The sequence below is a fragment of the Cyprinus carpio genome, chromosome A3, assembly GCF_018340385.1.
Source record: "Cyprinus carpio isolate SPL01 chromosome A3, ASM1834038v1, whole genome shotgun sequence".
Taxonomy (NCBI): domain Eukaryota; kingdom Metazoa; phylum Chordata; class Actinopteri; order Cypriniformes; family Cyprinidae; genus Cyprinus; species Cyprinus carpio.
Window position 1 is genome coordinate 33,027,140 of NC_056574.1, and position 13,678 is coordinate 33,040,817.

Here is a 13,678-nt window from a genome sequence, read left to right on the forward strand (position 1 = left end):
TTTAATAAACTGTAAGCTGTTAATAAACAATGTTTTCATTTTAAAAATGTAACTTTATACACTACAGTTTGATTAGATTTTTATGGGAGCTCTATCACTAAAGCCTTGTTCAGACTGTCAATCCAAATCCAATTTTTGTGCATATTCGACTGGAATCCAATCTAGATGACTTGCTGTCCACACTGTGTATCGCAACTGTTCAAATACTTTTGTGTGTCCCGTAATGCTCTTTTGTTTTACTGAATATCTGCATTGGTTTCTATGGCAATGCCGTTGTGTTAGTATGCCTATGCTAAAAAACAACAATAACAGCAATACAATTTGCAGTACAGATGTTGTTTTATGACATGACGACATGCTGCCATCGCGCTGGATTATATTTTGTCTTATGAGGCAGCGGCAGAAATGCAGGAAGCTGGAATGCGTGACTTTATTTATTCCGTGCCGCCGTCTCACCCAGTCTCATAACTCAAAGAGGTGCCTATACTAGCAGTATATTGTCTTTTTCCACTTGACTTGCACTTTGCAACAACACAAGCTTGTTTGTGCATAGATGTTCATATGCTTTGCGTGATGTGAGAACGTGAAAAAGCTACGCTAAATCCGATCTGACCAGTCAGACTGAAACTGATTTCCAGGTATGTGATTTGAATAAGATTCCAAACCACATATGAATGTAGCTTGAAACGGATTTGCAAAAATCTAAATATAGCACAAAAATCGGATTTGGGCTAACAGTCTGAATGAGGTTTATGTGTAAACTGGTTTGCATACATTGTGTGTTTATGAAGAGGAATAGCGATAAGCGTAGCTCCTGGTTAATGAGGCAACTGGCCTGCACGACCAACACACATCTGTCATCATTTTCTGTGGCTGCAAGAGAATGAAAAATATTACAGAAATAAACATAAAATTAGAAAATATAGAGATTACACTTGTTCATATCTTAAACTTCACAAAAATGCTTCTTAAGAAAGCTCAACGCATCCATTTTATTCTAGTCACAGCACTTGAGCACACATCACACCGCAGTGACAAGTTCAGAGTTTGCAAGTGGGAAGTTCCCAATAGGTCTTGAAGGCAGCAGCTGTCGGTATGTTTCAGATAGAGTCAACTTCTTGCAGATGAGTTAGTTAAGACACTTCCCAGAGTTTTCAGCTGTCTCCATGGAAACAGATGCCTGTCACATCAGAAGTTCAAACGGGCGCTGGTGCCATGGCTTTACTTTGTGATTTCTCCAGACATCAACAAATCTTAGAGGATAAGAACACCCACACATCCCAGCTATACAATCTTTGATGCGCATCAAAGTATGATGTCAAATTTCCATTTCTTCTGTTTTGCTGAAAAGTAATCAATAGAAGTGATAGTTTAAAGCTGAAGTATGTCATTCCTGCGCCAGTAGTGTCACCGATGGAACTGCAAAAAATAATTAAACTGTCAAACTATTGATGCTTTCAGACATGAAACCTGGTAAATTACCGTGAAATGACCAGATTACTTTTCAGATTGACTTTTCTGGTAAAGACACAAATGCTTTACATCTTGTGAAATTCACCACTTCACTTTTACTTCACTTTTTACCGCTAAAATACAGTTCACACATCAGTACCAAAATATCAATAAATGCTATGATGTCAATCAACAGAAATTACCTTTAAACGCTTCAGTGCTTTCCACATCTGCCTGGATGGATGATAAGAAGCTTTTTAGTTTCACTATCTGTCCAACTTGACAACATTCTTTGACTTCTGAGTGACAGGCATGAGGGGCTGATCGCAGAGAATGCAATAAAGCTTGAAAAAGGACAGATGCTGCACAATAATATCCAACAGAGAGCCGCCGATGAATGGAAAAGAAGGCAGGGTAAAGTTTTTTTAGAAAAAGTATTTAAATTATTGTTGTAAACAGTGTGTCATGCCATCACAGTCAAAACGCAATCACAGTGCATTTCTACAAACCTTTTACTTGCTCATATACCGGTTTGTTCACACATTGCATTATAACGGCAATTTTGTGATAATGTTACAACTTCGTATCCTGGAAAATTGCCTTAACTGATTTATGGGCATATTTTCATAAGGTCCTGTTCACACATGATTTCTAAACAGTAATTTACTAGTAATTTTCCATTAAAGACTGTATGTATGAAATGAGTTTATGTTACTGTTTTGTTTTGGTTTGGTCAGGACAAGTATATTAGCAATGCAACAGGTTCATAGTTTTGACTTGAGTTACTGTAAAATAAAGTTGAGTTAGCGTAAAATGCAAGGATGTTGATATAACAGATTTATTTTGGTAGCCAGAATCTGTAGCCATATCTCTGTCCACATGAATGCGATTATTTTTAAAACCGCAGCTTTTTCTATGCTGTTTGGCCATTCGTCCACACACAAATGCAGCACCAAGTCCTTGAAACTGAACATTTTTGAAAACGCCTGCCAGGGTGAAGATTTTCAAAAACTCTGGTTGCAGTGTTATTGTGTAGACAGCGAAACTTGCGTTTTTGGCTTGTGACGTTGGAGCCAGCGTTGTTATCTCTGCCTACTGGAAACTTTTTCAGGCTTCTGATTGGCCAACATGGCTTTATGGTTGAGATTATATCTCCACCTATTGGTTTGGCATGCTCTTGACAGTGCATCATAGCATGCGTTTGTTTTTTTTTTAATGTGGATAAAGATTTTTTTTTTAAAACGGAAGAATGAAAAAAACTTACATTTATGAAAAAATACCTGCGTATGTGTGGACATGGCCTCTGATTTAAGTTTTGTAGACTGAAAAGCATACAACCAAATGAAATGAGCTGTTAGGAACTACACTCACCTAAAGGATTATTAGGAACACCTGTTCAATTTCTCATTAATGCAATTATCTAATCAACCAATCACATGGCAGTTGCTTCAATGCATTTAGGGGTGTGGTCCTGGTTAAGACAATCTCCTGAACTCCAAACTGAATGTCAGAATGGGAAAGAAAGGTGATTTAAGCAATTTAGAGCGTGGCATGGTTGTTGGTGCCAGACGGGCCGGTCTGAGTATTTCACAATCTGCTCAGTTACTGGGATTTTTACGCACAACCATTTCTAGGGTTTACAAAGAATGGTGTGAAAAGGGAAAAACATCCAGTATTGGATTCCCCAGTCCTGTGGGCGAAAATGCCTTGTTGATGCTAGAGGTCAGAGGAGAATGGGCCAACTGATTCAAGCTGATAGAAGAGCAACTTTGACTGAAATAACCACTCGTTACAACCGAGGTATGCAGGAAAGCATTTGTGAAGCCACAACATGCACAACCTTGAGGCGGATGGGCTACAACAGCAGAAGACCCCACCGGGTACCACTCATCTCCACTACAAATACGAAAAAGAGGCTACAATTTGCACGAGCTCACCAAAATTTGTCAGTTGAAGACTGGAAAATGTTGCCTGGTCTGATGAGTCTCGATTTCTGTTGAGACATTCAGATGGTAGAGTCAGAATTTGGTGTAAACAGAATGAGAACATGGATCCAGCATGCCTTGTTACCACTGTGCAGGCTGGTGGTGGTGGTGTAATGGTGTGGGGGATGTTTTCTTGGCACACTTTAGGCCCCTTAGTGCCAATTGGGCATCGTTTAAATGCCACAGCCTACCTGATCTTTGTTTCTGACCATGTCCATCCCTTTATGACCACCATGTACCCATCCTCTGATGGCTACTTCCAGCAGGATAATGCACCATGTCACAAAGCTCGAATCATTTCAAATTAGTTTCTTGAACATGACAATGAGTTCACTGTACTAAAATGGCCCCCACAGTCACCAGATCTCAATCCAATAGAGCATCTTTGGGATGTGGTGGAGCGGGAGCTTCGTGCCCTGGATGTGCATCCCACAAATCTCCATCAACTGCAAGATGCAATCCTATCAATATGGGCCAACATTTCTAAAGAATGCTTTCAGCACCTTGTTGAATCAATGCCATGTAGATTTAAAGCAGTTCTGAAGGCGAAAGGGGGTCAAACACAGTATTAGTATGGTGTTCCTAATAATCCTTTAGGTGAGTGTACAATATGGCTAAAATCCAATAAAAAAAAAGACAAAATAAAAACAAGTTTTTGGAAACCTGTCTAATTCTGAATTATATAAGATTTGTTTTGATTTTTTTTTTTTTTTTTTTTGCATTTTGAATATAGTGTGTATATACTGTACTGTCATATAAACTGTAATGTGTAGTCTACAGTCAGATCTCATTTTTGTTGACACGTTCATCATTTAGTGAACTATGTGCCATTTGTTATATAGTAAATAGTGAACATGTTCATGAAGGTGTAAAATCAAAGCGCTGTACTCAGTGTTGTTGCAGAAGGAGGTTTCTGGGCATCATATTGTTGCTGAAGTAATTACTACAGCAAACGATGTAGATATAACAGATATTGACTATACTATCTAAACAAACGGCTCCATCACTCATGAAATGTGAAAGTCAGTCCTAATGATCGGGTTTGAAATACAGTACAGACTGAATTGAATGTAGTATCAGCAAAGCCTTAGAACTTGCATTTTTGAAATGTGTCTGTTGGACTGAAAAATCACCACTGATGTTCTTTCTAAAGCTGATTTGATTGGTGTGGATGAAAGACCACAGGAGGTAAAAAGCTCTGGCAGTATCTAAAAAAAGAAATCTCAGAAGTGCAGAGATTGTGGAAGTCAAACATGCAAGTGACAGCTTCGCTTGAACACTTTATTGTCTTTGGGTGAGAAGTCAGAAAGGTCAGGGTTCAGATGCCGTGTTTTTTTCTGAGCGTTCAGCTCTGTGCTGTGCAGAGGAGACATTTATTGAGAATGACAGAGTTGCTCACAGAGGGGGGCTGTTTGCTTCAGCGTGCTGCTGATGTAGCTGCAGGGCACGAGGTTGCAGGCGGTTCATGTGAGCTGTATTATAAAGAAATCAAACTCTTGGTGTGAAACAAAGATGACAATCCATTCCCTAAGCTTGCTGAAAGACATTTCCCTGTCTCTCTGAAAGAGATTTTTCAAGTCTCTTGAGACACCTGAATCAAAACCTATTGAGGTTTTATTGAAATATTCTTGGATGCAAGAGAAAAAATATAGTCAAAAATAATTAGAATCACACAAAGCTTGAGAAGTACAGTGGGTACAGAGACTTGCAAACAAAGTTTTAGGATTTTGCGCATTTAAAACAGCAAAAGTTATAGTACAAAGTAAAAGTAAAATGAAGTAAACTAGAAATAGTAAACTATGTCTATCTATCTATCTATCTATCTATCTATCTGTCTATCTATCTATCTATCTATCTGTCTATCTATCTATCTATCTGTCTGTCTGTCTATCTATCTATCTATCTATCTATCTATCTATCTATCTATCTATCTGTCTGTCTACGTGTCACTGGTCTGTGCGTGTTCATGAGTTTGAGGAGGCGTGGCTTTGGAGAGTGATTTGCAGTTAGGGTGGGATCTTATGCTTTCAAAGCTGGTTTACTATTGCTAGCCTCTATGAAATCACCTACCCTAACTTTAAATATTGAAATGTTTTAACACCTTCTTGTAGATTATTTTTACTACAACAACCTAATAATAGTATTATAATGATCAATGCATGCTGACACATAAAAAGCATTTGAAAATATTGAAGTTTCCAAAGCTGTTTTAATGTTACCTTTAAATAACAAAACAGGGCAATCTGTTCATTTTACTGTAATAAAAATCAACACCTGGGACAATTAAATGATGCAAAGTTTATTTTCGTTTTAACACAGCTTTTTAATCTTTTAAATCATTTTTATGCTTTCAACAACAAGGGAATTAAGTTGCCACTGGCTTAATTGCTGTAACGTGTTTTTCTCTCAGGGCCAGGCCTAAACATGCCGCATGTCATTTTTATTATCTATCTATGTAAATGGTGTCAGCGCAGAAGCATCGCTATTTCATGCTCCAAGCTTATTTCAAACAATTAGCATGTCCAGTGGCTAATCGCACCATTCAAGGATGTTGCAATTCAGTTTCACAATAAATAGAGACTTGCCTCAGTAGAGGCACTTCAGACTTTTGTTTCTTCTCAAGGCTGTAGAATGTGTATGTGCATTTTAATTCAATTTAGACACACTTTCATCCATTAATAATTTCTAATATTCATTAGGCACAGGTACTGTAAGGTTGGCTGCATTTCCATATTGCATATTTAAAGCCATCTTTTCTCAACCTTGTGTTGTTCGAAACTATTATTTTCTTCTGTGGAACATGAAATTAGTTGTTAGGCGGAATGTCTGAGCTTAAAAACTTTCCAAAAAAAATGAAAAGTATCATGAAAGTAGCCCAGCCTCATTTGGGGTGAACTATTTCTTTAATAGCCCTGTTGCTGCACGTCATTTCTCTCTCTTACTCCTGTTCATTTTTCAGTTTCCAGCCCGTAGGTCTGGTTGAGCGAATCCAGGCCATCGCCCAGAATGTGTCTGACATGGCTATACGGATGGAGCAGATTCTGAAGAAGACTAACATCCCCGCCAGAGGTGAATCTCTCTTTTTTTATATATATGTGGCAAGGATGGAAATTCCTTGTTGCAAAGAAGATTGTAGTAAAGGAAAATCAGGAATTAGATATAATTATATAGGAATTAGCAATCCCATTAAATGGAAAGCAAATGAGACTAATACTTACTTTTTACAGAGGAAATAAAGCTCTCATACAGTATAACTTTCCTCTTGAGTTTCAGAAGAGATTGATCAATGATATTTTAAACTCTATATCAAAATACTGAAATCTGCAATCAAAAAGCTCAACTGATCTGATCTATGATAGCCACATGTATTTTATGTTTCCATACTCTAACATACTTTATAATTTACTATACATCAACAATTGTCTCATTGTGTCTAAACGTATATTAAGTATAATTATATCCGTTAAGACCTTGAAGAGCTACATATAACACGCAAGATTGATTAACTCACCAAAAATTCTCATTTTGAGCCAAAATCATATAGCAATGCGCTGTTTAAAATTAGACATGAAGAGGACTGGGCTCACATTCACTCATTATTATTTAATGCAACTAGATTGGACTTCATCACTATAATGCCAATCATCTCTTGCCGCTATTTGTACAGCGAGCGCCTCTGTAGGGTTTGATATCTCTAAAGTTTGCCAACAGAGTTTGGTGGAATTCCAGCAGGTTTTTAGCGAGCATATGTGCAAGCTGTGTGGGACGTTTATTAAATAGAATTCATACTTCTGCTCTGCCATTTGGATAGAATTTTCAAGAATTCTGCTTATCATACTCTGCTTGATTTGTTATGAGATCTTTTATGTTGAAAATGAGCATTTCGTGTGCAATTGAAATTGTATTTTTAATGACTTTTTGTACATTTCCAGTTTCTAATATTTAAGTTTGGACTTAACAATATCTTTTGATCTAAAGTTCTACGTCATGTTCTCAGTGTCCAGTAACTATGCCTGTTCACAGTGAATGGGAATATGTGACATAACGTGACACAATCCCAGACAATAGAAATATATATGGTCACACTTTAGTTTGGGCACCAATTCTCACTATTAGCTAACTATTAACTACAACTACAAATTTTGCCTCAATAAGCTTCTAATTTGGTGCTTATTAATAGTTAGTAAGGTAAGCGGCAAGTTAATAGAGAGAATTGGTCCCTAAAGTGTTAGCATTTTTTTTTTTATCAAAAAATATAATTTTTAGGAACCATAATCAATCAATCAATCAATCAATCAATCAATCAATCAATCAGTCTATCTATCTGTCTATCTGTCTATCTATCTATCTATCTATCTATCTATCTATCTATCTACACAAAAATATTAGGTAGCATTGATAATAATAAGAATTATTATTAATAATAAAGCACCAGTATTAATTGAACACCACATAATAATTGAACACTGCATGAGCATATTTGAATGATTTGTGCATGATCATGTGACAGTTAAGATAAAAAATAAAAATAAAAATACATTGAGATTTTTGCTGAAGTATCATTCTTCATAAAATGTTCTCCTGATAAAAACCAATAACATTACAAGCGTCTCCTCTTTAGTTTAAAAATAGATCCCATCAGGGTCTCAGATTATTGTTTTCCAAGATATTAGAGACTGCAATCAAAAGAGATTTATAGGCATTTATAAACTTAAAAGTTTAAGGAGTGACAAGTGCAGGATGTGAACAAGTGCATCTCTTAAATCAGTGTCCATGTGTGTACAGAACACGGGAGTCATTGGATGTCTTCTGATTGAAAAGTTCAAGGGTGTTTTTCTGCTGCTTAGTATCTTTTCATAATCAAGCAGAATAGCCATAATTCCTTTCTCTGTGAGCATGCTTGATGCATCTGAAGTAGCCTGTTGTACAAAGAACAACCTCTTTATTCGTTAATTAGGCTGACTGGGACTGGCTACCAGTGAGAGATGGGAGTTTATTAATCAAGGCGAGGGGATGTTTGCAATTTTCTATTCCTTTTTTCTCGCCATCTGAACAGAAAGCAGTACAGAGCTCTTAACAAAGCCCAGAGCAAGCATTACGCAGACAAGTAAGAGGTACAAGGGCAAGAGGCCGCTTTCATAATGCTTAATAAAGCAAGCTTAAACAAAGTCGAGGAGATGGAAGAGTATATGAAGCCTCATTAAAACCGAGAGCATTTGGGTCCCGCTGGTGTTCCATACTGAAGATACTGTACTGTGGAAGAGTGCTATCAGACTGTGACCACCTGTCCTTTTCATCTACAGGCCGAGATGGAGTTGCAGGCCAGTGCGAAGTCCCGAAAGATCCCAGGTATCCGGATTGCGCAAGTAAAGTGGATGTGAGTTGACAGAGATTTTTCTTAAAAATTCTCACACTCCTTTTTGTCTGGTCTTTTTATTTCTTAGTTGCCTTAGAGAAATACAGATTGGTGTAAACAAACACTGGCACTCAACAAATGGATTTCTTACAGAGTGTTTTCACAGCTGTTTCATTGATTGATGTTGTTTTTTTAGATGATGTCTCTTTTCTGTAGTTTTCTTTTTTCCAGACCATCCCAGACTCTTTACCAAAACGTGCTCAGCTTTTAAGACAAGTTTAGCAAAGAAACAATGCATTTTTTATTATTATTATTATTTTTTTTTTTTATTTTTTTTTTTATGGTGAACATCAGCGCTTTTGTTGGCACTACTGTACTGAAAACTGTCACTGAAGGCAAAAATCACTTTGGACTGCTGTTGTCTTTTTGCTTTACACATTTAAGCACAAGCCTGAAAATTACTTATTAAATAAAATGATTGCAGTTCATGAACTCTTTAGTATTCATGAAGTACATACATAACTTATGATAAACAAGTTGCTTACATAAAATACTCAGCAGTCATTTACACTTTTGCCCTCTGTGAGACACACAGTTTATCCTCATAAATCTTTTTCTGCCTCTTATCTGCACATATTTACACTTACCTACATCAACATTCTTTTTTTACATTTGCATATTTATTATTATTATTACTGAATAAAATCTTGGGCTGTCAAAAGTTTAAAATAATTATGATGCATTTAATGATTTGTACTGTAGTTTATGCATACAGGAGGGAATTTATTAAGAATGAATTTCTCCCGCTGAAAGCTGTTTATTTGCATGTGCTGTCTACGCTGCTTTAGCCCCCGATTCACTAAATTAATTATGCAGATCAGGCAACAGCACAAAACACCCTCAAAATCTGTGCCATGCACATTTTACACTGTGCAGTTCAGAATTCAGGACCACTTTGGAGTATTGTGGAGGTTACAGCAGACCACCATGACCTGATATATTTCATATTATATATCTTTTTTTTTTTTTTTTTTTTATAGAAAACTTCTGAAAAACAGCATTTAATTGAAATAAGAATCTTCTGTAACATTTAAATGTTTTTACTTCCACATTTGATCAATTTAATGCATGCTTCCATCAAAACGTTTGAGCAGTGGTATTGAAATTCATTAGGGTTCATTCAGGTTCTGGGGCTGAAATACAATGCACAAAAGTGTGATTGTTTACTGCATTCACCTTACTTACAAAATAACAACAAAAAGACAAAATAACAACAAAAAAATGTGCAAGTGTTTGTTTGGCAATTCATTATACTTTCATTATTCTTAAAGTACTTGTAAAATGAGACTTCATAAAGGAGTAGATTTCAGCACCACTGCTCAGTTTCTATATTCTAAAAAAATGATGTAAACACTAAACTTTATATATCGAGAGTATATATACAAATAGAGTTTATGGACTTAATCTCACTTTTTACCAGTGTTTTTTGCTGCTGCCCTTCACTAATTAAATTCTACCATACAAAAATGCAAATACTTATGTCTGTGCTTCATTATTTTTTCTTTAATAGCTAAAATAAGGGTGCTGAATTTGCTTCTCCTGTGTCCCGTGCTTCTGATACACAGATGGCTGACCAGCTAAAAGATGTGTTGCACTGTCTGTTGTACCAATATGAATTTTATGACATTCAGGCTGAAGGACATCCATCATGTTTTTATGTGAATACACAATGCACTTTGTGTTTTACTTCACATGTGGTGTAAGAATTGTGCACTCTGTGTCTGCATTAGTTCAAATAAGTATGATACCATCCATCATCCATGTGAAGTATATATATATATATATATATATATATATATATATATATATATATATATATATATATATATATATATATATATATATATATATATATATATATATACATATATGCTTGATTTTATACAAATGTGGCAATGGGTCTGAGTGAAACACCTAAATTATCTAGAATTATCTAAATAATTAAGAAGTTTGTCCCAATACTTTTGTCTATATTGTGTATATAGTTTGAATGCACTGTAACTTGCTTTGTATAAAAGTGTCTGCAAAATAAATTAAATTAAATTAAATTAAATTAAAAAATTAAATACAGTGTTAATGTAATTACAAACCTGAAGGAAAACCCTGAGGTATTTAAGAAAACTAATCTTTGATGGTTCCTGTCACACTCGGTTCAGGTGTCACACCTCTGTCCTCTCTGTGAAATGTCAAAATAGTGACACTTCTAAGAGTTAACCATTACTCATCTCTTTTCCTAGTGGATGAGAGGCAGATGGACATCGGACCCTTGCTACGCCTTTTATGGAGTAGACGGCTCTGACTGCTCTTTCCTCATCTACCTCAGTGAAGTCGAGTGGTTCTGCCCCCCACTGGCCTGGAGGAATCAAAGCAGCCACCCCACAACCAGCAGCCTGCCAAAAAGACAGGTGAGTGCCTGGAAGAGTCAACAAATAACTACATTGAATTCATTGCAACAGAGATGTGTAGGAGTTAGTGAGGTGTGATTATGGCTAAGATCGCATGGCTCTTTTCCAAAACCTAATGAGTTGCCATAGGCAGTGTTGCAGGTGTCTTTTACCAAGAAGGCAATACTAGAACGCACTAGTTGTTACCTATGCAGCATTCCAAATCAGTTACTTAGAGGTTTTGTTTTAGTTAGAATGCTGACTTAGTAGGCTGTAGAAAGCAAGGCAGTTCAGTGGGTTTTAAAACAGAGACTGTGTGAGCAGTATGTGTGTTCTCACCTGGTTAGTTACTCTCACAGTGTGTCATTTCAAGTGAGAGAGTTCCAGCTGTTTAACTGTTTTACACTATGCCACTAAACCCTGCTAAGACTGAAATGAGACATCATTTTATTCATTTTTACCCTACAGCATAAAACACTGTAGCATTTTCCTGCCTAGCAAAATTACCTCTGTAAATTCCACACAGCTATTACCAGTACTCTTAAAAAAGTAACTATTTTAAAAATATGCCACAATCTGTTAAAATGACAGTTCTTTCATTTGCAAAACTATGATTAACCTCAACCTTGTGCCCACAGACCACTTACACGTCTATTCATTCAAGTTGTGTTTGAGTATTGCTTTTGAGAACAAAATCACTGCCTTTTACGGGTCACATCTTTGAAAAGATATTCAGAGTTTAGTCGCAAGTCATTTAGTAGCAATATTCTAGAAATCTATGGACAGAACATCATTTTACTGTATACCCTTGCAAAAAAGAAGTGCACATACACTGAACAAAATTATAAACGCAACACTTTTGTTTATGCCCCCATTTTTCATGAGCTGAACTGAAAGATCTAAGACTTTTTCTATGTACACAAAATACCTATTTTTCTCAAATATTGTTCACAAATCTTTCTAAATCTGTGTTAGTGAGCACTTCTCCTTTGCCGAGATAGTCCATCCACCTCACAGGTGTGGTATATCAAGATGCTGATTAGACAGCATGATTATAGCAGTTTTATCACACAGCACAATGCCACAGATGTTGCAAGTTTTGAGGGAGCATGCAATTGGCATACTGACTGCAGGAATGTCCACCAGAGCTGTTGCCCATGAATTGAATGTTAATTTCTCTACCGTAAGCCGTCTCCAAAGATGTTTCAGAAAATTTGGCAGTACATCCAACCGGCCTCACAACTGCAGACCACGTGTAACCACACCAGCCCAGGACCTCCACATCCAGCATCTTCACCTCCAAGATCATCTGAGACCAGCCACCCGGACAGCTGCTGCAACAATTGGTTTGCATAACCAAAGAGTTTCTGCACAAACTGTCAGAAACCATCTCAGGGAAGCTCATCTGCATGCTGGTCATCCTCATCGGGGTTTCGACCTGACTGCAGTTCGTCGTCGTAACCGACTTGAGTGGGCAGATGCTCACATTCGATGGCGCCTGGCACTTTGGAGAGGTGTTCTCTTCACGGATGAATCCCGGTTTTCACTGTACAGGGCAGATGGCAGACAGCGTGTATGGCATCGTGTGGGTGAGCGGTTTGCTGATGTCAACATTGTGGATCGAGTGGCCCATGGTGGCGGTGGGGTTATGGTATGTGCAGGCGCATGTTATGGACAACGAACACAGGTGCATTTTATTGATGGCATTTTAAATGCACAGAGATACCGTGACGAGATCCTGAGGCCCATTGTTGTGCCATTCATCCACGACCATCACCTCATGTTGCAGCATGATAATGCACGGCCCCATGTTGCAAGGATCTGTACACAATTCCTAGAAGCTGAAAACATCCCAGTTCTTGCATGGCCAGCATACTCACCAGACATGTCACCCATTGAGCATGTTTGGGATGTTCTGGATTGGCGTATATGACAGCGTGTTCCAGTTCCTGCCAATATCCAGCAACTTCACACAGCCATTGAAGAGGAGTGGACCAACATTCCACAGGCCACAATCAACAACCTGATCAACTCTATGTGAAGGAGATGTGTTGCTCTGCATGAGGCAAATGGTGGTCACAACAGATACTGACTGGTTTTCGGACCCCCCAATACAGTAAAACTGCATATTTTAGAGTGGCCTTTTATTGTGGTCAGCCTAAGGCACACCTGTGCAATAATCATGCTGTCTAATCAGCATCTTGATATACCACACCTGTGAGGTGGATGGATTATCTCGGCAAAGGAGAAGTGCTAACTAACACAGATTTAGACAGATTTGTGAACAACATTTGAGAGAAGAAAAATGGGTGCAAAAACAAAAAAAAACAAAAAAACTTTGAGTTCAGCTCATGAAAAATGGGGGCAAAAACAAAAGTGTTGCGTTTATAATTTTGTTCAGTGTATTTGTATCGAATGTGTACTTGTGGTGTACTTCAAAT

General features: G+C 37.3%; 1 protein-coding gene across 1 annotated transcript in view; it reads left to right on the forward strand.

The window, feature by feature from the left end:
* The window catches only part of LOC109069092 (alpha-1,6-mannosylglycoprotein 6-beta-N-acetylglucosaminyltransferase B-like), a 124,081-nt gene that overhangs the window by 24,979 nt on the left and 85,424 nt on the right, over positions 1-13,678 (forward strand). The window contains exons 4-6 of the mRNA XM_042733262.1: positions 6,397-6,506; positions 8,741-8,814; positions 11,091-11,258. Of these exons, the coding sequence (XP_042589196.1) occupies positions 6,397-6,506; positions 8,741-8,814; positions 11,091-11,258 (352 nt within the window). The remainder of the gene's footprint in view (positions 1-6,396; positions 6,507-8,740; positions 8,815-11,090; positions 11,259-13,678) is intronic.